The sequence below is a fragment of the Heterodontus francisci genome, chromosome 27 (assembly GCF_036365525.1).
Source record: "Heterodontus francisci isolate sHetFra1 chromosome 27, sHetFra1.hap1, whole genome shotgun sequence".
NCBI classification, from domain to species: Eukaryota; Metazoa; Chordata; class Chondrichthyes; order Heterodontiformes; family Heterodontidae; genus Heterodontus; species Heterodontus francisci.
In genome coordinates, this window is record NC_090397.1 from 42,295,036 (window position 1) to 42,319,673 (window position 24,638).

General features: G+C 42.3%; 1 protein-coding gene across 7 annotated transcripts in view; it reads left to right on the top strand.

Moving 5' to 3' along the window:
- The window catches only part of sema3c (sema domain, immunoglobulin domain (Ig), short basic domain, secreted, (semaphorin) 3C), a 296,068-nt gene that overhangs the window by 266,412 nt on the left and 5,018 nt on the right, over positions 1 to 24,638 (top strand). For all 7 annotated transcript variants that reach the window (XM_068059199.1, XM_068059194.1, XM_068059200.1 and 4 more), the window contains 6 exons: positions 2,670 to 2,892; positions 4,814 to 4,902; positions 10,760 to 10,801; positions 16,525 to 16,682; positions 19,378 to 19,445; positions 20,015 to 20,145. In XM_068059199.1, coding sequence (XP_067915300.1) covers positions 2,670 to 2,892; positions 4,814 to 4,902; positions 10,760 to 10,801; positions 16,525 to 16,682; positions 19,378 to 19,445; positions 20,015 to 20,145 — 711 coding nt within the window. The remainder of the gene's footprint in view (positions 1 to 2,669; positions 2,893 to 4,813; positions 4,903 to 10,759; positions 10,802 to 16,524; positions 16,683 to 19,377; positions 19,446 to 20,014; positions 20,146 to 24,638) is intronic.

A 24,638-nucleotide genomic window follows, 5' to 3' on the forward strand; every position in this document is an offset into this window, starting at 1 on the left:
GTCGGGGCTCCTGGAGGTGGCTTCTTAGTTGGTCCCTCCACGGCCACTTCTGGGTTCCCAATGCAGAATTCATCCCGACATCAGGATCGTGACCCACCCGGGAAAATTCAGCCCTCAGTGTCAGTACAAAGCACTTGGTGTCAGCACCACTAGATTCAGAGTAAAGTTGATGTACAGAGAGATTTGGGTGTTCAGGTCCATTGTTCCCTGAAGGTGGCAACGCAGGTCAATAGAGTGGTCAAGAAGGCATACGGCATGCTTTCCTTCATTGGACGGGGTATTGAGTACAAGGGTTGGCAGGTCATGTTACAGTTGTATAAGACTTTGGTTCGGCCACATTTGGAATACTGCATGCAGTTCTGGTCGCCACATTACCAAAAGGATGTAGATGCTTTGGAGAGGGTGCAGAGGAGGTTCACCAGGATGTTGCCTCGTATGGAAGGCGTTAGCTATGAAGAGAGGTTGAGTAGATTAGGATTATTTTCATTAGAAAGACGTAGGTTGAGGGGGGACCTGATTGAGGTGTACAAAATCTTGAGAGGTATAGACAGGGTGGATAGCAAGAAGCTTTTTCCCAGAGTGGGGGATTCAATTACTAGGGATCACGAGTTCAAAGTGAGAGGGGAAAAGTTTAGGGGGGATATGCGTGGAAAGTTCTTTACGCAGAGGGTGGTGGGTGCCTGGAACGCGTTGCCAGTGGAGGTGGTAGACGCGGGCACGATAGCGTCTTTTAAGATGTATCTAGACAGATACATGAATGGGCAGGAAGCAAAGAGATACAGACCCTTAGAAAATAGGCGACATGTTTAGATAGAGGATCTGGATCGGCGCAGGCTTGGAGGGCCGAAGGGCCTGTTCCTGTGCTGTAATTTTCTTTGTTCTTTGTTCTTTGTTCTAAAGCTCCCCATACTTGCACTAATATTGTGCTTCATCGCAACCTCAAAAGAAGGTATTTTTCCCGAGTTCCACACCAAACCATCTCTGCTCAGGCACTTTGAAGTAGCATTGCTATTTAGTGTCAAATTCTTTTGTGCTAGAGGCTGTTGCTCACTTGAAACTCCATTGAAACTAATCAAACATGTTTCATGTAGGAGTCTTACAGACAGCAGATTTGGAGACTTTCTGTCCCTCAGTCAGGATTTAGACCTTTATCCCAGAGGTGAAAGTTCAGTTTTTAACTCACTGTTCTGTCCTGTTCCCCCTAGAGTTTTAGTTTTGCTGGTTACACACACTGGGCTGAATTTTATGAATGCGCCACAGTTTGCGGTGGCGAGCTCTGTGAACAGTGTGCATCCCATGCGGGTGCGCCATCCCTGAGCCCCCACAATATTACATGCGGGGGGCTCATTTAAATAGAGGGGTGGAGTGGCTGCCCCTGATGATGTAGAGGGGGTGCCCTCCGCGCCTCCGGCAACAGTGTCCGGTGCCACTGTGCAGGCGCCAGTGCCATTTTTAAAGGGCTTTAAGCCCTTACAAAGAAGTTCAATATTTACAGGGTAAATGCAAACGATGTTTAATACATTTAAAAACAAGTGATGGAGGCCCTTCCCTAACCCCCGCAATGATCATTTCAGGCAATGAAGTGACCATCAGTTGATTGTTCAAAAACCAGAACTTTCCCCCCCAACCTTCAATATTTTGCCCTTCAGCCCCTGCCCACCATCCCCACATCCAATAAAAATTGATTTCCCCGCTTCGCCACCCCTCCCGCCCTGAAAATTTTATTCCTCCCCCTCCTCCCCACCAGGTTCTTGCCCGGAGCTCTGTACAGAGTTCCGAAGGCGCGCGAGCTGCGTTGGGAGTTGGTAAAATCGGCGTGGGATGTCCACCACCTGCAGCTAAGTTTATCAGCGTGTAATTTATGTGCATTTGCATATTTAGATGAAGGGCCCCACCGCTGTGTGGCGGGGGTGTGGGGGGGGGGCCGCACCGAGGTCCCCTCGCTGCCGGATATATGCGGTGGGCCCTTCTCGAGGTTACAGGTCATGGCGGGCCTCTCCCTGCAGCATTTTACTGGCCCCCGCACCGTGTCCTGCAGCGTCGAGGGGCTGGTAAAATTCAGCCCACTGGAAAATTTCAATAAAGATTGTGTTCTGGTGAAAGATACTGCAAGTCAGTAATACCAGAGTTTTTAGTGTTAGACAGCAGAAAGAAAATCCACTGAATGTGTCAGTCGTCTTGCAATGACGTTTAAAACCCACAAAACAGAAGTTTACAGCACCTGTTACCAAAAGGATAAAGAAAACTGTTTCATTCTTTACTACTTCCCACTTTTCATAATAGCAAGTACTGAAATAACCATACTACTCTCCACTGTTTAAAATCATGTTCAAAATACCTTTTTAAATGTTATTGTTGTTTGGAGTGCAGATTGTCTGGGATGTTTTATCAGGCTAATAATCACTGCATATTGTTAATGAACAGTGTTTCATTTTGGACGGTGCAAATATTTATAATTTACCATTAAAAAAAATCTAGTTGATTGCAGCAGGAGAGAATTACCAGAGATAATATCAGTCCAAACAGCACAAGAATAACATAACTTAAATTGTCAAGTGCCTGAAAATCAAAGACTAAGACAGGCAAGAAACATTAATTTCAATGTAGTTTAATGAAATAGATTTTTACCTGCTTTGTATTACATTCAAGTCTTCATCTTTAATTATTAGTGCCCTGGAGGAGCGTTTACACCAAACACATTGTCAACGAAGGATTTTCCAGATGAAGTGGTTACATTTATCCGGAATCATCCTATGATGTATAATGCTATTTATCCAATCAATAAGCAGCCTCTGATTGTAAGGATTAACACCGATTACAAGTATACCAAGATAGTGGTGGACCAGGTGAGGGCTGCAGATGGAAGATACCATGTCCTCTTCCTTGGCACAGGTATGATGCCCAAAAAAGTTATTTAAACTCGAGCAAGCAGGATTTCATAAAGCCATACAGCTGTCATTTAAAAGTGTTCAAAATCATGAGGGGGCTCGGCAGACTAGATAGGGAGAAACTGTTCCCATTGGTGGAAGGGTTGCAAACCAGAGGACACCAATTTAAAGTGATTCGCAAAAGAACCAGAGCCAGCATCAGGAAAAACGTTTTTATGCAGTGAGTGGTTAGGATCTGGAATGCACTGCCTGAGAGTGTGGTGGAGGCAGATTCAATTGTGACTTTCAAAAGGGAATTGGATAATTATCTGGAGAAAAATTTGCAGGGCTACGGGGAAAAGGAAGGGGAGTGGGACTTGCTGAGTTGCTCTCGCAGAGAGCTGGCACAGACACAATGGGCCAAATGGACACCTCCAGTGCTATAACCATTCTATGATTCTACTGAGGAAATCTTTCTTGTGGCTCAGTTGGTAGCACTCTTACCTCTGAGTCAGAGGTTTTAGATTCAAGTCCCTACCCCAAGACTGCTAGCACAAAGAAATCTCGGCTGACACTCCAGTCTAGTACTGAGGAAGTGCTGCACTGTTGGAGATGCCGTCTTTCAGATGAGACGTTAAACCAAGGCCCTGTCTGCCCTCTTAGGTGGATGTAAAAGATCTCATGGCACTATTTTGAAGAAGAGCAGGGGAGTTCTCCCTGGTGTTCTGGCCAATATTTGTCACTCAACATCATAAAAACAGATATCTGGTTGTTATCACATTGCTGTTTGTGGGAGCTTGCTGTCTGAAAATATGCTGCCATGTTTCAAACATTACAGCAGTGACTGCACTTCAAAAGCACTTCATTAGCTGTGAAGCACTTAGGGATGTCCTGTGGTCATGAATGGCACTATATAAATGCAAGTCTTTTACTGGCCAAACATTCAGAAGAACAATGCTCGTGCTCCTATGTTCCACTAAAGCTGGCCTACTAGGGATACAGACTGTCAGCACAGGCTGATTGGTCATGCCCACCAAGATGCCACCAGCCATGTCTAAAGGATTGTTGCGTCTACCCAACAATAGTGCTGGGGAAATGTCATCAAAGATCTAGACGCAGAGTTGTGCCATCGATTGTTAGGACACCTGCAGCACAGGGTTGGCAACCTGAATCCTCCCTCCACCTCCTTGCAGGCATGCTGCAACGATGACCTATGAGGATGGTGCCACTGAGTGACAAGGAGGGCCAGTTTCCTCACAACCACCTTGTACAGAACCACCTCAATTTCGGCAACCAAATGGGTGTCAACTGCTGGGTTGCTAGGTCACTTGCTTACAGACTCATGCCTGCACTTAGGACTTCATTTCATTTCATTTTTACCTGTAATTTCTTCAGTCAGTCCCCCCATCAGTCTTGGCAAAAACTGCTCAGAACATTTGCTGTAAGGATTTTTGTTCTCCTATCCCCTCTTTAATTATATTCCAACTATGCATAATAGTGGCATAATAACCCACCACTAATGTGCTTCCACCACACATCTGCAGCTGAAGCTATGCATGATAATGAACTTTCCATGAAAAATTGGTGCCAACAGCACAGTTCAGTTTCGGCCTGTATAAGGCACATTTCACACCAGTTGGGGGCAATTTTAACTTCTGATGATCGTGTAAAAAGTGCAATAATAGATAAACCGCTCGATGTACACACTGACGATTTTTTCTTTTCTTTCCACAATGGAAAGGATCCAATATGGCCCATTTTGCACTAACACCAAGTTGAAATTAATCTACACCCAGAATGGAAAATCTAGGCTATTGTTTCTTTATCTTGTAAGGTTTATCAAACCACTCTGCCTTCAAAAAAAAAATAATTAGCAATGAATCTTAGTATTCCATTTGAACCAATTTTCATTTTGTAAAGTAATTTCTTTCAAATGTGTCTTTCAGATAAGGGAACTATCCAGAAAATTGTTGTTCTGCCTAAAAATGCATCGGCTAATGAAGAGCTTATTTTGGAAGAAATGGAAGTTTTTGAGGTCTGACTCAGTATTTCTATCACAGCAAGTTAAACAGCACTGCCCAGCTTTTATTTATTAGATTGGAATTTATAAGGAAGCCTTTCCAAGTTTAACTCAGCAGTGTTGCGTAGGTGAAAAGATGTTGGTCAAAATCATAAACAGACAGAGTTAGATGTCATGTAGCAGACCCATGTGGAAATAATCAAGCCTTTCTTTGTGTTCAAACTGCTGTTTTAGGTTCAAACAGAAGACGTACAGAACGTGCTGCTAATTATATAAGTCCCCAAAGATCTGTAATTTTTTTTTTAGGCAGCCAAACCATTTCTGCTTTGAAGTAGTATGCTCTGGGTTTAATGTTAGACTCATGGGGTGTGTGTGCATGTCAACACAGTGCAGACTGCAACATGTTGAGGTTAAAGTATTGTTTATTTCACGCATCATTTACTTATTTTGCTTTTCTTAATACTGGATATAGATTTCAGCTAACTGCAGCTGGTCTGTGTAAAGATTTTAAATAAATAGTCACAATACATTCATATAATTCTTCGCGATTCTGGAACTAATGCCCCCATGATCTGATTTCCTTTGGAACACGTGGTAGTTCTGCAGTTCGCGTCAACACTTGGAATACTTAGAAGGAAGCAGCTTGGGGTGTAATTTGTGCCAGCTGCTTTGAAAAAGTACTTGATATAAAAGAGTAACTTGAATGTTCATAAAATATTTATTTAAAACACTAGCTGATCTCTCATGCCCTAGCACGTGGTGGGATAGGATTGCCAACTCTGATTGGCCTAATTCCTGGTGATTTCATCACACGGTCCCCTGTCTCCAGACTCCACGGTCCGGCCATCAGTCACCCAACATGACCATTCTCATGTCACACCGCACTGCGTTCCCACAGATCGGCTCTTAATAGCTGATTGACTTGACAGTCAAGCATCATCCAAACGGCCTTTTTATCTCAATGCCAATATTTTTTATCACAACTACATTTTCAAAGACAATGACACAATCGTACACAACGTTTTTTGATATCAGAATGATTTTTCTCCTGGGGAGCTGGTAGCAGTTTCCTGGAGATTAATCTTCAATTCTAGGAGATTCTAGGACAATCCTAGAGAGGTAGAAACCCTGCGGAATTCTCCCAATTTCTCACCTTCACTGCAGCAGAAGCCCCGGAGAAGTGGCGAAAATGGCTATTTCGAGCCGTGTATGCTATTTCTCAAGGTGTTCTGCAAATCCACCACCATGGAACACCCACGGAAATTGTAGACTGGGAGGTCAAAGCCAAGTATCGTGAAGTGGGATTAGAGGCAGGGATATTTGGGCCAGGTTGTGAAGGCATTACTTAGTCCCTATTTTAGAAGCATTGTTATCTTTTATTCCTATATTTCCATTATGAATATATTTATATTTTTGAATGGGAACTGCAAATGTAAACTTGTGTTTCTAATTGCATCTTGCCAGTGGCAGGGCTGCATCACTTCCACTGGAGGAGGGAGTGATTAAACATTACAGGGATTATTTTGCTGAAAGGGTGAAAGGTGAAATGGGTGCTGTGCTAATGAGACACACCTGTTTCAAAATCTGGATTTAGCATGCAATCTTAGTCCTAATTGCTGATTGCCATAATTTGAATATACCCAGAGGAGCTAAACCAGGCACTTGCAGGTTTAGCACTCAATTGCTGATTAGGTGCAATTTTCATGGAGCAGTACATGTGGGCTCCATGAACCCACTTCCACTGAAGGTGTGGAATGGGCTAAGATAAAAACAAGAAATGCTGGAAATACTCAGCGGGTCTGGCAGCATCTGTGGAGTGGGCTGGCTGACATACAGCAACAGGTTGCAGGATGCCTCAGGGACTGAGTGAGAGGGCAAGCAGGTTCTTGGATGCAACACTGGAGGTCCTGGTGGAGGAGGTCCAGAGGAGGAGGGATGTCTTGTATCCAGAGTGGGGAAGCAGTCCAACCTCTCCCTCCTGTCCTTCTTTGATGTTGCTCTGCCTGCATCATCTCCCCACCCATTCCTCTTGCAGACCAAGGGGGATCCCTGGCAAGATCCCCATGACCAAGCACTCTCATTCCCCTGGTGACTCTTATAAGGTGTCCAGTAGGATGGGGTACCACAGAGCATTTACTCTCTTTAGGTGAATTCCTATGAGAATTGCAGAATAAACGTTGCTGGAGTCTTGACAAAGCATCCTTTTCTTCCTTCTCTCATCCTATCTGTTTTCCTCAAAAAGGCTTTGTTCAACTTACTTGATACTTTTAAAAAGAAATCAAATTAGAACTTGTCTTTTTATTTGACAAGATGCTACTGAGCAGAAAGTGCTGGAATCTAAAGAATAACATTCCATTAGTCTGGCAGCCTGAATAATCATTGCATCCCGAAAATTAGGGATAAACATTATCATCTGTAACTCTACACGTAACACAGCTTGTCCAGCATCCAGTATTGGGCAAGTAGAAATTTCCTCCAATTAAATATGGTGAAGACTGAAGCCATTGCTTATGGCCCACACGACAAACTCTGTTCCCTAGTTACCTATCTTTTCTGTCCATCTGTTGTTCTTCTTCTTGAGCTTCCTGTTTGGTTCGTTGTTTCTACTATTTGTGATTGGTGCCTATGGTCATATTTGTGACCAAACAGAAATTCCATCACATGCAATCCCTATAAGAATTGCATAGCCATGTTTCATTTTACTAATAAACTACACACTAAAAGGAATAAAACTCATTTCCAAATTGATGTCCCCCACCCCATTTGCCATCTCTTGCTCCTCCAGTTGGGGCCCCATTCTCCTACTTCAGCAGTATGCCTGTCAAAGCTGTGTGTTGTTTACAGCTGCTCTCCTCCTGATTCCTAGCTGACTCTGCATCATTCACCTCACCTACCCCCACCCCCCCCCCCGTCCTCATAGGGCTAATACTCACCCACTTCAGCACCAGCTCTATCACCGATTGTTGCTCTACCTGTTGCAGACTGACTCTACACAGTCTTTCTGCTAGCTACTTGCTAGCTACAGGCTGCCACCCTGTGCCCTGTGGACCTGCATACTCGCACAGGAGAATTCACTGTGTAAATTAATCATTATACTAGAGTGAGACAAAGACAGTAACACATTCTCAGATTGGCAAATGTTTATAAACTGCCTGATATAGAATGATATCATGTCAGCTCCTCATGTTCCCATCTGTAGCACACTCCGATCCATTGGTTCTCACTATGTTTAACATTATATTAATCTTTTAGACATTGTGTCATAAGTACTTTGTGAACAAGTACTCCTTAAAAAAGGAAGGAATTCTGTGACCTTCATTAGCTAATGAAAAATTTGCGATTTTTATCATCTACTAGAAGACATTTATCTGTTTTAATGTTTCCTGTTATTTTCCTGATCCCTTTAATTATATAAATTCAATCAAGAGAAACTAATTTTATTTTTGAAACAACTATGAACATTCTTTATGAACAAAGTCACCATGTGAAAAAAACAGCTGTAAGATGGGTGGATCAGAGTAAATCCTTTTGTTTTTTTAGTATGTAAAAGAGACCTCCGGTGGAGATATTTCCGTGCTAGTCATCATCACAGCTGTTCCATCCCTTGTTATAGGGTGAAGCTGTCAAAGGGGGACACAGCAAAACTCAAAGTCACTTTTCATTTTCCCCAGAGTGGAATGCCTTTCTATTACATCACATTTGGTCTGACAGACTGACTGAAGAAAACACATGGACCTCATCCAACTAAGGAAAATGAGTGCAAGTGACAGGCAGCCAGTGGAACTTGCATTTGTGACCTTCTGATTAGGAGCCAAGATCTCAACCGCTGGAGCAATCAGGCTGCCAAAACACCTATTATTTAAATTTACACAGTTTATGTACAAGCAATATCCCAGATCGAAACACAGAAACATTAGGGAATCTTGGACTGTACTGCTTTGCAAATGCAATCCAAATGTCTATATTAAATTAAGTTATTGCTTTAATAATTTCACAATGGCATTTTTTTGGAAAAAGTACTTTTTTGCATTCTGTTTTCCATCGCTATGAATTCCAGCATTGATTACACATTTAAATGAGCAGGATGGAATAAATCTGTAGAATTAAAAGTCTTTTATCTAGCATGTACCATAGAGTTACATCTTCCAATGGCAAGATGCCTGAAAATGTGACCTCAGAGGGGGACACCTCTCACTCAATGAAAGGAGTCACATCAAAATCAGCCCCCCATTTCTAATAATTTCTTCTGAACCACACATAGCCCTGCTTATACTTGTAGTGTTTTGAAATTGCAATTGCATTGTGTATTGCTTGGGACTGCTGTAGAATACACATGCTAGCAAAGGGAAAGAGAAAGTAAAATAGAATAAAGAAGACTCCATTACGTTCAACAGCCTGCATTCTCTGTCTCACGTATCTTATTCTAAACTTGGCTAAACCTCACTCCAGTCCCAAGAACATCACAATACCTATATGGATTTTATTAAAACCATGTGCAGCTATTTTATGTTAAACAGTAGTTTGAAGCAGCAATAATATTGATCCTAAATAAACAATAATGTTGCGAATATACTGTGCTGATGGTATGAGATGAGCAACTATAGAAAGAATTTGTTACTGGTAATACCTGAGTCTTTCTACTTGGTTGGAATTGTGGTTTCAGTGCCAGAAGGAAGATCTTTGTATCCACAGAGCTCCAGTCCTTCCCAGTAAAAATAAGTGTTCTGAGTGACCCTTTTTGCAAAGCATTGAATTCAATATCGATGCTACTTGTGGATCCAAGCCCAAGGGATGTGAGATGGCCTTCCCAAAAGTCTCTCATAGCTGCATGCTAGAATCAAATTGGAACCTGATTTCAGAGTTATGCTGACGTTCGTGCAATGCAGAAACTGATTTTTAGTGATTTAAAAGTATCAGAATAATTGCATCTTCAAAGTATCTGATGCATTATTATATAGCTGTTTAGAGACTTCTGTAACACAAAGACAATGTTATTAAAGCAAAATGCTGCAGATGCTGGAAATCTGAAATAAATAATAAATCTGAAAGAAAATGCTGGAAATACCCAGCAGGTCTGGCAGCATTTGTGGAGAGAGAGAAGCAGAGTTAATGTTTCAGGCCGATGATCTTTCATCAGAACTGACAAAACATCATTGACCTGAAACATTAGCTCTATCTCTCTCTCTCTACATAGATGCTGGCAAAACATAATTGACCTGAAATGTTGGGCAGAATTTACTGCCCGCACTGGTGGCTTTTACTGGGCAGTACCCCCATGTGGCAGAGCCCACCACCCCCCGCGCCCCCCCCCCCCCCCTCCGCAGCTGCCAAAGTACTAGCGGCAGGGAGAAGAGGTCCTTAAGTGGCTCTTAATTGGCCACTTAAGGACTTCAGTTGGCCTCTTGGCAGGAAATCCCTCCTTAACCTTCCCAGCTGTTGATAAAATTCTACTGCGTCAGGGAAAGCAATGGGCACTCAAACTCCTGCCTTCCCTCGCCATTTCACGGCTGCTCCATTCCCCCAGCTTCCAACCTGTCCCTAAAAGGCTCATAAAATGCAGCATGTTAACTGTTTCTCTCACCAAAGATGCTTCCTGACCTGCTGAACATTTCCATTATTTTCTGTTTTTATTGCACAATTATTACTATTGTCTTTATGGCTGATTGACCTCATCACAGTATAAACATGAAAGCATAGTTCACAAAAGAACATAGGAGAAATAAAGGCCAACTTCAAACAGGAAAGTTATATTCAATTTGTTGCTGTTTTCAAAATTAATCAAAATTGACTTGGAGATCTATAAGTTTACTTGGTATTACACCAAGAATACAAGTTAACTTTAAAATAATCATGACAATTTTCTCATTTGCAGAATCGATCAGCTATCACAACAATGAAGATTTCATCCAAAAAGGTAGCTTTTTATTTTATTTACTGCAATCCTTTTCAATCAATTTTTTGGCATTTTGTTGCATTTTGAGATTAAAACTGTTGTCAGTCAGTGTGTTACACCTGCTAATGTCATGATGCTGTTTCAGTAAAATAGTTTCTTAGTGTTATAGCCTGGTTATAATGGAGTATTTGGATTGGTGCAAGGCGATTTTCATTTTGCATTGACACAAGAACTGCAATATAACTAAAAGGTGAAGTGTCTAGTCGAACTACATCAAACTCAGGCAAGCAGTGTAACATAGCCTCGAGCTGGGTATTTAGTCATTAGTAGCAGTATAGCTGCAACCTGTGTGAGAAAGAAAATTCAGGAAGAAGTCACAGGTACTTGAAATATTCTAAGTTTTATTCCGAAATGTCTTATAGGGTCCTGTCAGCTCTTTTTAACACAAAAAAAATTGTAACCAGTATTTAGACGTTTGTGAACAAAATTTTACATAGAATAAGGAGCAGGCCATTTAAGACAGAGATGAGTAGGAATTTCTTCATTCAGAGGGTAGTGAATCTGTGGTATTCTCTACCCCAGAGGGCTGTGGAAGCTCAATCATTGAGCATGTTCAATGCAGAAATCAATAGATTTCTGGATACTGTTGACATCAAGGAATATGGGGATAGTGAGGAAGAATGGCATTGAGTTAGATGATCAGCCATGATCTATTTGAATGGCAGAGGAGGCTCGATGGGTTGAATGGCCTACTCCTCTTATTTCCAATGATCCTGTATGAGTCAAACTAAAGTGAATCAAACCAAACTAAAGAGTGAATCACTAACCACAAATAACTTCACTAAACTGAAAAATAAAATGCTGTTCCATAAATGTTGGTGGACCAATTAGAATCTGAAGCAGATTATTCCAAGGTAAAGAACTGGTTAAAATGAAATTAGTGCCTGTAGAAAATGCACTTGAACTCCTGAACAAGTATTGCACATAGTTGCCTAGTGAACCTTTGCAATAGCTGACATTATGATCCTCAGTGTGAAGAGATCACATGGCACAGAACATCATCAATGAAAGCATTGTGTCCTGATGTCACTTTCCATAATGCAAGTTAGGGAGTTGGTATCAATCCATTTTAAAACAAAATTTATAACTTTATGATGCAAATGGTTACAAAGTTACTTTTAATGCAGAAAAGATGGAGCAACAATAAATATCAAATAACATGTCAACTTAACAATTTACGATCAGATAACGTGAATGCTAATAGTTTTTCTATTTATGAACTAGCTTTAGCCTTATTCTGATTTAAGTACGGAAATTTCAGACAGCCTAATATTAAATGGAGGGAACAAGTCCAGGGAACTACCGACCAATCAGCTTTGGCAATGGGAGGAAAGATAATGGAATCCTTACTCAAAGATATAATAGAAAAACATCTAGAAACTGAAAACATAATAAAGAGTAGTCAGCATGCATTCCAAAAGTGAAGATCATGCTAGACCAACCTTATTGAATTCTTTGAAGAAGTAACAGAAATAAAATAGGGTAATGCAGTAGACATCATGTATTTGGATTTCCAAAAAGCCTTCAGTAAAATAGCACATAACAGACTCATGAAATATGGTGGTGGGGGGGGGGGGGATGGAGGCGGAATTTTAACGCAGGGTTGGGTGCAGATGGGGGTTTAAGTCATGGAAAATGCGAGCATGTCGTAAAGCCAGTTCCAACCTTGCAACTTCTGCACTTAACTCCAGCATGGTGGGCCATGTGTGCACAATCCTCTCGGGAGAGGCGGGTTGTCTCGTTTAATATGGAAATTGCTCAATTACAGCAATACCAACTTGGCTTTTGCAATTTAACAGTGGGTCCATGGGTTTCGTCAGCTTCATGGAACTCCCTTGTGAAAGCAAGGCAAGAACATAATGGCAATTGAGGGTGCTGAAGAAATGACAGGGAAATATGCCAATAAATACTGAAACCTCACACCTGCCCTTTTGCCTGCTTATGTAAAAGGCTTTGTTCACAGTACCTGTGCTGAGAGGTTACTTTGACAACTATGAGGGTTTGTACGTCTGCTGTGCACTTTGGAGCTCTGATCAATCAGTTCTACAGACGTGTCACTTATGCTGCGTTACTTGGGATCTCGGATGAGGACCAAGTTGACCAGCATCAGCCAGAGCAGCAACAGCCTGCTGCTCACAGATGTGCAGCTGCACAGGACAGAGGGGACTGCGATTTCCTGCAAACATCTCCGACAGAGCCCTGGAAGGATCCAGAGGCAAAGAAGTTGAAGGTGGTGGTGACTTTAACACATGCTGGTAAAGTGTGGCCACCAGGTCCACTTGGTAACATGTCTTGTTCCAGCAGGCTGCACATGTCTGCCACCTCCTGAGACACTGGTGTTCAGCAATGGCAAGGAAGTTTATCCTCTGCCTGTAGACCTTGTGCGTTAGGTATGGCCTGCTGTGAGCTGCACATCTCTCATATTTGCAGGAACAAGCAATCAGTGACCCACAAAAGCCTAAGACAGGGGACTGATGGCTTGTTTGCGAGAGCCAGTAATTATGCACACTTTTCCTGCAATGACGCCAGTCAGAATGAGTGGTTGCTTGGATTTGTGATTCTGGCTGGCTTCCCACCCATAAATCCAAACTAGTTGACCATGGAAATTTGGACAACGGGACCAGTTGTACTGGTTCCAGCTGAAAATTATATTGGCTCAAGTTGACACCAGTAAACCTGGTTCCAGTTGAAAATTATATTGTTTACAGTTGTGACCAGTTAGACTGGTTTCTGGCTCAACTTGTTCCATTTGAGACCAGAGTATAAACTTGTGAAAAGTGTTAAGTACCACTAACAAATGAAAATGACCCATGTAGTGTGTGCTGTGGTTTTGCAGTGAAGCTAAAAACACTCTTGACTGCACTGTTCATTTTATTGTGATGCAGAGAAACATAAAACTCAGTTAAATAGCAAAAAACAAATTAAACACAGTGCAGAAATCTAGAAATAAATGAACACTGTTAAAGTGCAAAAATGTTAAATTACAGCAGTAATCAAAATACAAAATTTAAACATTAATTGTATTCAGATAATGGTTTTGGTTAAACAAGCCAACAGAATAATTGCTTAAGCAAAATACTAAACAAAAGGCGACAATCGACAATCCACTTTGAATCCTTGCTCCTCGAAGCTGCTTGGACACAGCTAATGCTGTGTTCTGTCCTTCTGTGATGTTTTTTTCTGCTCTGGCTTCTTCTTCTGTGGTGCTTGCTGTGTCTCAGGGCTGTAAAAGGAGCAGTGCGCACACGACTTGTTCATCACTGAGCCCCTGCGATATTTCACACAGGGGCTCATTTAGATGGAGGGGGTGAAGTGGCCGCCCCCAATGACATAGAGCGGGGCGGCCGATCCATCCCTGGCAATGGCGTCCAGTGCCACCACGCAGGCGCCAGTGCCATTTCTAAAGGGTTTCAAGCCCTCACCGGCAAATAAAAATTTTAAAGAGCACATCACTTTAAATAAAGACTGTCAATTGAACATCAAACCTTTTCTTCCACCCCTCCCAATGTTCAAACAATATATTTATTTCCCTCTCCCTCTCCCCCTCCCCCCGCGAAAAACCATTTTTGCCGGTACCGATCTTTCACCCCCAAACTTATTAATCTTTGCTCTTCAGTCCCTTCTCATCATCCCCTCAGCCAATGGAAACACTTTTCCCCATTCACCTCCCCCCACGCCCACCTTGATAATTTCACTGCTCCCCCCTCCCCACCAATGTTCTGGCCGGCGGCCGAAATATCGGCGTGGGACGGCTGCCGGAATAAGGTAAGTTTATTTGCGTGTGTTCTAATTAATTTTTATATTAACATGAAGGCCCTGCCACTGAGCAGCAGGGGAGCCACACCGACACTTTGCCGCCGCTGGTAAAATGTGGTGGGGCCTTCTTGGCATCAGGGGCTGTGGCAGGCCTGTCCTGGAAGAATTTTCCGGGCACCCCCGCCATGACCCCCAATGTCAGAGGGCTAGTAAAATTCAACCCTCTGTCTCTGCCTGTTCTATGGTTCTAAGAATCATAGAACCTTGCTGTTGTATTTTTTTTCAGAGGTGCCTATGCGTCAAATTGTAAATTCTGTGCAGCTTGCCCATCCTGTCATGAGCACGTGCTATGCCGAATGATGAGTTTTTTTTTAGTACAATAAACTAACCTCGTTCTTGTTTAAACTCAAGAAACCTGTCCGATTGGTTCTTTTATGATCATAGCCACATAAAGGGTTAAAGCTTACTGAATTGGTAAGCATATCCACTGTTTAAAAGAAATAAATCTTGTTGCGGTCAAATAAGGAGAGAAACAAGAGGGGAGCCTTATGGACCCTCCTCACCTGATTGTAACAGGCCACATACACTTTGGAAAGTAAGCGTAAAAATGGGGTAGAGGAACAGAGCAATCTAGGAATGCAGAGACAGAAATCATTAAAAGTAGCAACACTGGTTCATAAGGCCATAAAAAAGCAAACTGGAGTTCATTTCAAGAGGAATAGAATTGAAAAGCAGAGAGGTTAGAGCCATAGAAAGAACCATAGAAAAGTTATGGCACAGATAGGCCATTCAGCCCATCATGTCTGTGCTGGTTGAAAGAACTAGCCACCCTTCCTAATCCTACCTTCCAGCACCTATAGATATGATATACACCTATTGATATAAGTTATGTATGGAAATCTGGTTAGACCACATTTGGAGTACAGTGCACAGTTCTGGTCTGCATACTATAGATAGGATGGAGAAAATGCTAAAAGGATTTACCAGAGCGATACCAGAATTGAGAGATTATACCTATCAGAAAATATTGAACAGGCTGAGCCTCCTTTCTCTAGAAAAGAGAAGACTGAGTGATGACCTGATAGAGGCCCTTAAGATTGTGAAATGATTTGATAGGGCAGACGTAGAGAAGATGTTTCCATTTATGGGCAAAACCAGAAGTAGAGGCCATAAATAGGAACATAGGAGCGGGCCAGTCAGCCCATCGAGCTTGCCCCGCCATTCAATATGATCATGGCTGATCATCCACTTCAATGCAAATACAAGAGAGTCACTAATAAATCCGGTAGGGAATTCAGAAGAAACTTCTTCATTCAGAAAGTGATTAGATTGTGGAAGTCACTACCACGAAGAGTAGTTGCAGAAAATAGCATTGATGCATTTAAGACAAAGCTAGATAAGTACATGAGGGAGAAAGGAATAGATGAAGAAGGGTGGGAAAAGGCTCTTGTGGAGTGTTAACACCAGTATGGACCTATTGGGCTGAATGGCCTGTTTCTGTGCAAATACTATATAATACTTTGTAACACTTTGTAATACGCATGCAGGCAAAGTTATCTGAATTTAAAAGGTCTAATTCCTTGACGAGATTACATAAATACCTCCTCAGTGCTCAGAATAGTAGATCATTGGTACCAATGTGTCAGTGCATAGAATGCACCATCTGGTGCATTCCTAAAACATACAAACCAGGAAGGATTCACGTCCAATCTGTGGTCTCAGCCAGGTGCTGAGCAGAGGTCAGTTCACTTGACCTTAGCTCCCCTGGGCTGGTAAAGTAAAAAATCAGCCAACATTCCTGTTCTTGATTAGCACCCAGTGACTGCTTTGTTGTTTGTTGCTGTGTCACTTGTGCATTCCTACACAACTAGGAGGAAAAAAGAGATCCTCTGTATTAACTACCATTTATGATCTTATTTTTGTAACAGCAACAGCTATATGTGAGCTCAGATGAAGGTATTACTCAGGTGTCTTTTCATCGCTGCCATGTCTATGGTACAGCATGTGCTGACTGCTGCTTAGCCAGAGACCCTTATTGTGCTTGGGATGGCAAATCCTGCTCCAGGTTCTATCCAACTGGCAAAAGGTAAGTAAGAGCAACAACCAATATTGTATGCTGTTTAATATTGCTCAAAAAATGCCATTAGTCCATTAATTATACATTCAATAAGTAACTAACAATTAAAATATTTGATTTCTTCAGGAAATTATTCAAATAGATTCTTTAGTTAAAAGATCACATATGCATGCTGCAAGCATTGCATAGTCACCAATGATTGCAATCTATTATGTAACCAACCAGCCTTAATGGAATCATAGAGGTTTACAGCACCGAAGGAAGTGATTGGGCTGAATTATGATCTACCCTTACAGGCATGCATTGAGGCAGGGAGCAAACAAAATGGCAGGGGCGGCAATCCCGACATTGCCCAAGCTCCCTGCCATTTTGTCCGAGACGGGGAAGGCTGAGGATGCTCTTCCCACCCCAGGCCAATGGAGGCCATTAAATGGCCACTTAAGGGCCTCTTCCTGCCTACACGTCAATTTCGCTGAAGGTGGAGGAGCCTGCCGCCGTGGGGAGATGCCACCAGGTAAAGCCTGGTGGCCTCCTAGTGGGATCAGGTGGGTCCCTCCTTTTGGGGGCAATCCAGGGCCCCCACACAGCCCCCAGATGCCCCTCCCCCCCCAGCGGCGATTGCCGCCGCCTCGGGAAGAACCCTCACCAACCCCTGCCCCCCCCACCACCCCATCACCGTGGCCTGCCTGAATGGCCCCTTTGACGCTAACCCCATTTACCTCTCCCAGGGTCGTCTCCTCTCTTCAGTACTGCAGGGCCTCCTGCAGTACTGGTACTGGCCACTGCTCCTAGTGCTGCCATGAGTTCTTTATGTTGTCTGATGTAACATAAATGAGATGCGTGGAGTCCAGCTCGTTGAAGATCTCAAACCAGTTTATTACAGCTAAACTATTATGTACAGTACAGAGCAAACTATTTACAGAACCTTCCTCTAGGTGTTACAGTAGCAGGGTGACGCTGGTTTGTAGTCACATGATAGCATCCTAGTACTTGGCTCATAACATACTGAGATCTTAAAGGGACATTACTCTTCAGGTGATCATACAAGTGGGGCTGCCACTACTGCAGAGCTGCCAGCCTTCCAATTGATCAGCTTCTCTGGAGACGGGAACTCATCTCTTAAAGGGACGGCTTCCCTGACGGCGGGCAGTTAAAAGCTACGAAGGGCCGAGGTGTGCTTTCGCCCAGCCTTCTGGCCCGCCGCTGGGACCCCTGTTGCTGGAATAAAGTCCGACCCATTGTATCTGTTCCAGTTCTTTGCTAAAGTCACAAAATATTAATTCCACTGCCTTGCTTTCTCCCCATAGTCCCAATGCTGTTGGAGCCATCAAACTCTGCTCGGAGGAGGTTTTGCTGGGCGCCTCTAATACAAGAGCCTTTGATGTCAAAACCAATGCTGTTTAAGGCTTTAAATCCACTGCTTTGGCTCTAACTATGGGACAGCCAGGTTCTCAGTTCACCCATACAGCCAAGCCATGCATATGCTGTTGTTCAGTTGCTGTCAAATCCACCTGATAATAAATGAAGCAATTTCTGTATCAAGTTCTGCATCAATGGGAACAAACTCAATGGAAGCAGTTCAGTAATGTTTAAGTGGCTAAGATAGGGATTAATTCATAAAACAATCACTCTATATAGGATATTTGTCACATGTAAAGGCCCCATTGCCTCCATTTTCTGCAGTGCCACTGCTGTTTTTGAATGGGTCTTTCATCCTCATGAAAGAATGACACATTCAGCATTCTGAGGGGAATTATTCTGTTTTTAATGAGCTTCTTTGAATAGGTGCTCAATTTAATGCCACCAGGAATAAATACAATACTGAAATAGCACATCACATCCATGAATGATTCTTTTCAAGTTTTACCCATGTAAATTAACCACTTGTTCAGATTTATGAATGGCCACTCGCATCCCTATCACTCACACTTATGGAGTGAGAATGACGAGCTTTCCAGTGAAGGCAGCAGCAGTGGAGAGATAATAAGATACTTAATGGCAGACTTGGGATTGGAGTTTAGCCAAGCGATACCTCACCAACCCACTCGGTTTATCATTGGTAATATCTGTCAGTTCTGTCAGGCCATTAGTTGAGAGGTTCCACAAATGGGAGGAGGAGGCAAATAAATTATTCTTTACTGCTACTTCCTGTTGACAGACTTAAGCTTCCTACCAATGCGCTTATAAAAAAAGCACCTTCACATTGTGCACTTGAACTCTGCAGTTCTATCCTGTTGCCCTGTTGTATGGTCAGACAATGACAACATGCAAAGAAAAAAGGAGTATCTCCATGTAAGCGAAGATTGTCTGGAAGAGGATTAAGCAAAAGCAATTTTTCTTCTGGAGTGCTAGAGCACAAGACAAACAGAGCTAGGTTATTTCACAGAATCCCACAACTCTTTATTCCACAAGTAATTCCCTTGAAACACATGGGGGTAAATTTTGTCCTCAATGCCTAGGCTGCAATCTGGTGGAGAGGGTCACCTGCCTGCTGTAGAACGCACTTGATCTTCATTCCATTGATTTCAATCATTGATTTCTATAACAAACGGGCAACCTACCTGGCCAGAATACTGCCCATCAAGTGAAGATGAAAATGTACTCCATTTTATGCTCACTGTTCTACCTGGCATGCAGATTCTAACACACCATCACAGAAATCGCTGGTTATATCCTTTTCAACTGTGTCTTGTTTTGGTTACAGGAGAAGCCGCAGGCAGGATGTGAGACATGGCAATCCGATGACACAGTGCAGGGGCTTTAATCTAAAAGGTGAACATCACAATCTGCTATTAAGAATGCAACAGAACGAGAGTCGTTCATGCTACCAAAGTAGGCATTGGAAAAATTCTAATTGCTTATGGCTAAAAAGGAGCAGCAATAACATTAGGAATTGTCAAGTAATAATTCTTTTATAAAAAGGAAAATTATGAAAACTGTGAATTTCTGTCTATAAGAACAAAAAGGAATATGGGAACTACACAGCAGGTCACATAGTTACAAAGTTGCACAGTATTTGCAGTGCAGAAACAGGCCATTCAGCCCAACAGGTTTATGCTCCACAACTTCATCTAACCCCATCAACATACTCCAGTGCTTTGTTTGCTTTTTTTATTGCCTTATTTACCTTATGTGCTTATCTAGCTTCTCCTTAAATGCATCTCTGCCAGCTTATATTCATGGCATGTAGCTCTGGTCTCCTCCACGAGTGAAAAAATTCTCGCTACATTTACCCTATCAAAGCCTTTCATAATCTTAATGACAAATGCTATGATTCTGGCTTCTTGTTTAATGTAATAAATATGGTATTATGTATCTTAAAATATATGCATTAATTTCAGCATACAGAAATGCAGTGGAGTCTGTGCAATATGGAGTGAAAAACAGCACTACATTCCTCGAATGCACACCAAAGTCACCCCAAGCCTCAGTCAAATGGTTGATGCAGAAAGCAAATGATAGAAGAAAGGAGGTGTGTATTTATACAAGTACATCATAGTTTTTTAAAAATATAGTGATACAAAAATGAAACATATCACGATTCTGGCATGTGGCCATAAAATAATAGAGCTTTACAGCATAGAAGAATGCATTCAGCCCATCAGTAACCATTTGGCCCACCATTTGTAGCACAATTGGCATAACTGAATGAGTCAAATAATGGTTTCAGCAAGAAGTTTTAGCGTTATCAACCCATGTTCTTCTTCCGTTGACCTTCTCCCCGTGATTAGAAATAATATGCTTGATTGACACATGAAGGTTGATTCAGCAGTCCTGGCTGAAATGGTGGTGGGATCACTGGCTTTGCACAGGACATGCAGTATGGAGTGGGCAGTTGACCTCACAACAGAGAAAACCAGCTCATAAAAGGCAGATGCTGCTGCTATTGCAAGACTGTAATTTTTGGCTTGAGGAAATCTACCAGGTCAGCAAAGGAATTTGGTCAAGAAATGCTCCCTTTGTTGAAGAAAACCTGGATATTCACTTAGAACAGGCACAGCAAAGGACAGCAGCTGTACCTGAGGGTGAGAACAGCCCTCCTCTCCAATGACACACAGAGAAGGGAGGGAAAAATACCGAGAGGGAGGAATGACAGAGGGGTCGAACACAGAGGGGGGGGGGGGCACAGAGAAAGGGGGTCATAGAGAGGAAGGGGGAGAGACACCGACAGAGAAAGAGAGGAGGGAGAGAGTGCAATCAAGATCACTCCTGGTAGATGGACCTCTATCTGGAATACTCCACATCGCTACAAGAAGTGTGCGGGCAGATATTGACTACTTATGCAAGCAAAACAAGGTAAACAGAGGTACAACATGAGCAACTCTCCCATCCTCCCGCACTACACCTGCATCCAGTGAGGACTGGAAAATGATGGTCAGACCTTTTGCTATTTCTTCTCTTGCTTCTTTTTACAGCCTGGGGTACATTTCATCCGACGCTGGTGATTCATCAACTTTCAAGGATTCTAATCCCATTAATACTTCCTCTCTCCCTATGTTTATCACATCCAATAGTTAACACCCCTCTTCCTTAACTACAATATCTGCATCGTCCCCCTCTATTGTGAAGACTGACACAAAGTATTCATTACCAACAATACCAACATCTTCTGCCCCTACACATAGGTCACCTTCTTGGTCTTTTATAGGCCCTACTCTCTACTTAGTTATCTTCTTACTCTTAACGTGTTGATAAAACATTTTTAGGCTCACCTTGCTTTTGCTTGCCAATATTCTTTAATGCCCTCTCTTTGCTTTCCTAATTTCCTTTTTGATTTCACCCCTCCACTTTCTATACTCTTCTTGGCTTTCTGTAGTACTGAGTAGTGTGGAGAACCAGTGGTGTGGTGTATTTGGATTTTCAGAAGGCTTTCGACAAAGTCCCACATAAGAGATTGGTGTGCAAAATTAAAGCACATGGGGTTGGGGGTAATATACTGGCATGGATTGAGAATTGGTTGACAGACAGGAAATAGAGTAGGAATAAATGGGTCTTTTTCCGGGTGGCAGGTAGTGACTAGTGGGGTACCACAGGGATCAGTGCTTGGGCCCCAGCTATTCACAATATATATTAATGACTTGGGTGAGGGAACTAAATGTAACATTTCCAAGTTTGCAGATGACACAAAGCTGGGGTGGGGGGGGGGGGGGTGGGGGGGGGGGGTGGAATGTGAACTGTGAGGAGGATGCAAAGAGGCTCCAATGTGATTTGGACAAGTTGGGTGAGTGGGCAAATGCATGGCAGATGCAGTATAACGTGGATAAATGTGAGGTTATCCACTTTGGTTGTAAAAACAGGCAGATTATTATCTGAATGGTGGTGGATTGGGAAAGAGGGAGGTGCAACAAGACCTGGGTGTTCTTGTACACCAGTTGCTGAAAGCAAGCATTCAGGTGCAGCAAGCAGTTAGGAAAGCAAATGGTATGTTGGCCTTCATTGCAAGAGGATTTGAGTACAGGAGCAGGAATGTCGTACTGCAGTTATAGAGGGACTTGGTGAAACCACATCCGGAGTATTGTATGCAGTTATGGTCTCCTTATCGAAGGAAGGGTGTTCTTGCCATGGAAGAAGTGCAAAGAAGATTTACTAGGCTGATTCTTGGGATGGCAGGATTGACGTATGAGGAGAGATTGGGTTGACTAGGCCTATATTCACTAGAGTTTAGAAGAATGAGAGGGAATCTCATAGAAACCTATCAAATTCTAACAGGACTAGGAAGACTAGATGCAGGGAGGATATTATCGATGGCTGAGGCATCCAGAACGAGGGGTCATAGTCTCAGGATATGGGGTATGCCATTTAAAACCAAGATGAGGAGAAATTTCTTCACTCAGAGGGTGGTGAACCTGTGGAATTCTCTCCCGCAGAAGGCAATGGAGGCCAAGTCATTAAATATATTCAAGAAGGAGATAGATATATTTCTTAATGTCAAAGGGATCAAGGGATATGGGGAGAAAGCAGGAACAGGGTACTGAATTAGACGATCAGCCATGATCTTTTTTGAATAGCGGAGCAGGCCCAAAGGGCCGAATAGCCTGCTCCTGCTCCTATCTTTTATGTTTCAATGTTGAAAAAAATGCCAGGTAGCTCACTAAATCAGTGTTCAACATAGTGAAGAGAAAGTAAGTGAATAAATTAGTTTTCTCATTTAAAGCTACTTCACAAAAGTGCACATTTGCTGTTTTGATTAATAGTAAGATAAATTTTTAATGCTTTTATCTTTATGAAATTGTCTCACCAGCCCCCTGTATAAGGCAAAAAGTGAAATGTTCCCCCCCCCCCCCCCCACCACGTGAAAAGGTTGGACAACCCTGATGTAGAAGATCAGCCATGATCTTATTGAATGGCGGAACAGACTCAAGGGGACATATGGCCTACCCTTGCTCCTATTCTTCTGTTCTTATGCAGAGGTCACTTTCTTAGCCACTGCAGAACTGTCCCTGTGATAATACTTGCGCAGTAGTCCTGTTTGAGAAGGTGACATAACTTGGTTACAGCCAAATATATGAATCATAAATGACACAGAAGTTCTTTTCAGACAGACCCAGGTAGATGTACCTAGGTCTGAATGCTTGGTTCCTAAGATAAGTGTGAATAAGCAACAAGCTCATTAGTTGCATATGCTTTTCCTCCACCTTGTAAAGTCCTCTTGCTCTACTAAATCAAGGACTTCCAAAAGAATGTCTAAAAAGAATTGGCATGCTGAAGGATATTCTCACTATCAGTAAACTAACAGCTGTCAGCAAGACTTCTGTGGGAAAAGAATTGTGGAAAAAGAAAGTACCAACTCCCAGTAGCAACTAATTCACCAACGACAATACAGAAGCAGATTTACACGCATGACAGAATGCTTGAGGTGGTAGTAATCAGTAAAGCATGCCTTTTAGAATTCAATTCCCACAGACCAGAGCAGCAAATCCTAGCAGCATTCACTTAAAATAGGCAAGCAGCAGAAAAGTGGTGATCAGGTGAAAAATACCAATGACTTTCATGGGGCCAATTTTACAGGCTGTTTTATTAAATTAGTATCTCTAATGGAACTCCTTGTGAAGCCTTGAAAATAAATATATAAACCATTCAATTCAACATATTACATTTCTCATGCTTGGCCTGACTGGCTGGATTCAGTGGGGCGTACTCCAAGAATTACTGAGCTGGCCCCATAACGCTTTTATTTTCAATGAACTTTGAGAAATCCTGAACTCTGAATAAGCATTGCAGCCTAATATTGGTTCTCGATATATAGAGAAGATGAAACTCGTTTTTGTTTTATGGTAAAGTAGTGGATTAATGCACTAAGGGGTGACCATATTGTGTTCATGAATGTGTTATATGAACAAAAGATAAAAATTAAATAGCTTTTTTCAGTTTTTAGATTCAACTTTTTATATAATTTTAATTTTCAGTGGTGACTGCATGAAAAACCTTTTAGTTCCCAGGGAAGAATTTCCAGAAGCTGTAATTTTGTCACTAATGACTTTTAATGTAATTAATATTGTTCTATTGTGAGCCTGCAAACAAATGAAAAAGATTCACCAAGCGCTTTACATGAACCATTGCCCCTTCAGTTAAATGAAGGTTGTCATTTCAGGTCTGTTATCAATGATGTACTGTTTAAAATTCTGTTCTCCTTCAGCACTCCCTCTCAAACTGGTTTACCTCCATACATTCCAGAACAGAGCAAACAAAGTGATGAGAGAAGCTGAACAGCAAATCCTTTCCCTTCGTTATCTCCATTCTGATAGCAGTCTGCAATGGCAAAATATCCTCCCAAAACATCCCCACCTCTCCATCCCCCCCCCCTCATTCCTTAAGACCTTCCTTAAATCCTACTTCTTTGACCATAATTTTAGTCATTGCTCGATGTTGGTTTTTCGCTGATTACACTTCTGAGAAGCGAATTAGGATTTTTTTTCTATGTTAACAACACATATATAAATGGAGGTTGTTGTTACTCTTTGCTTC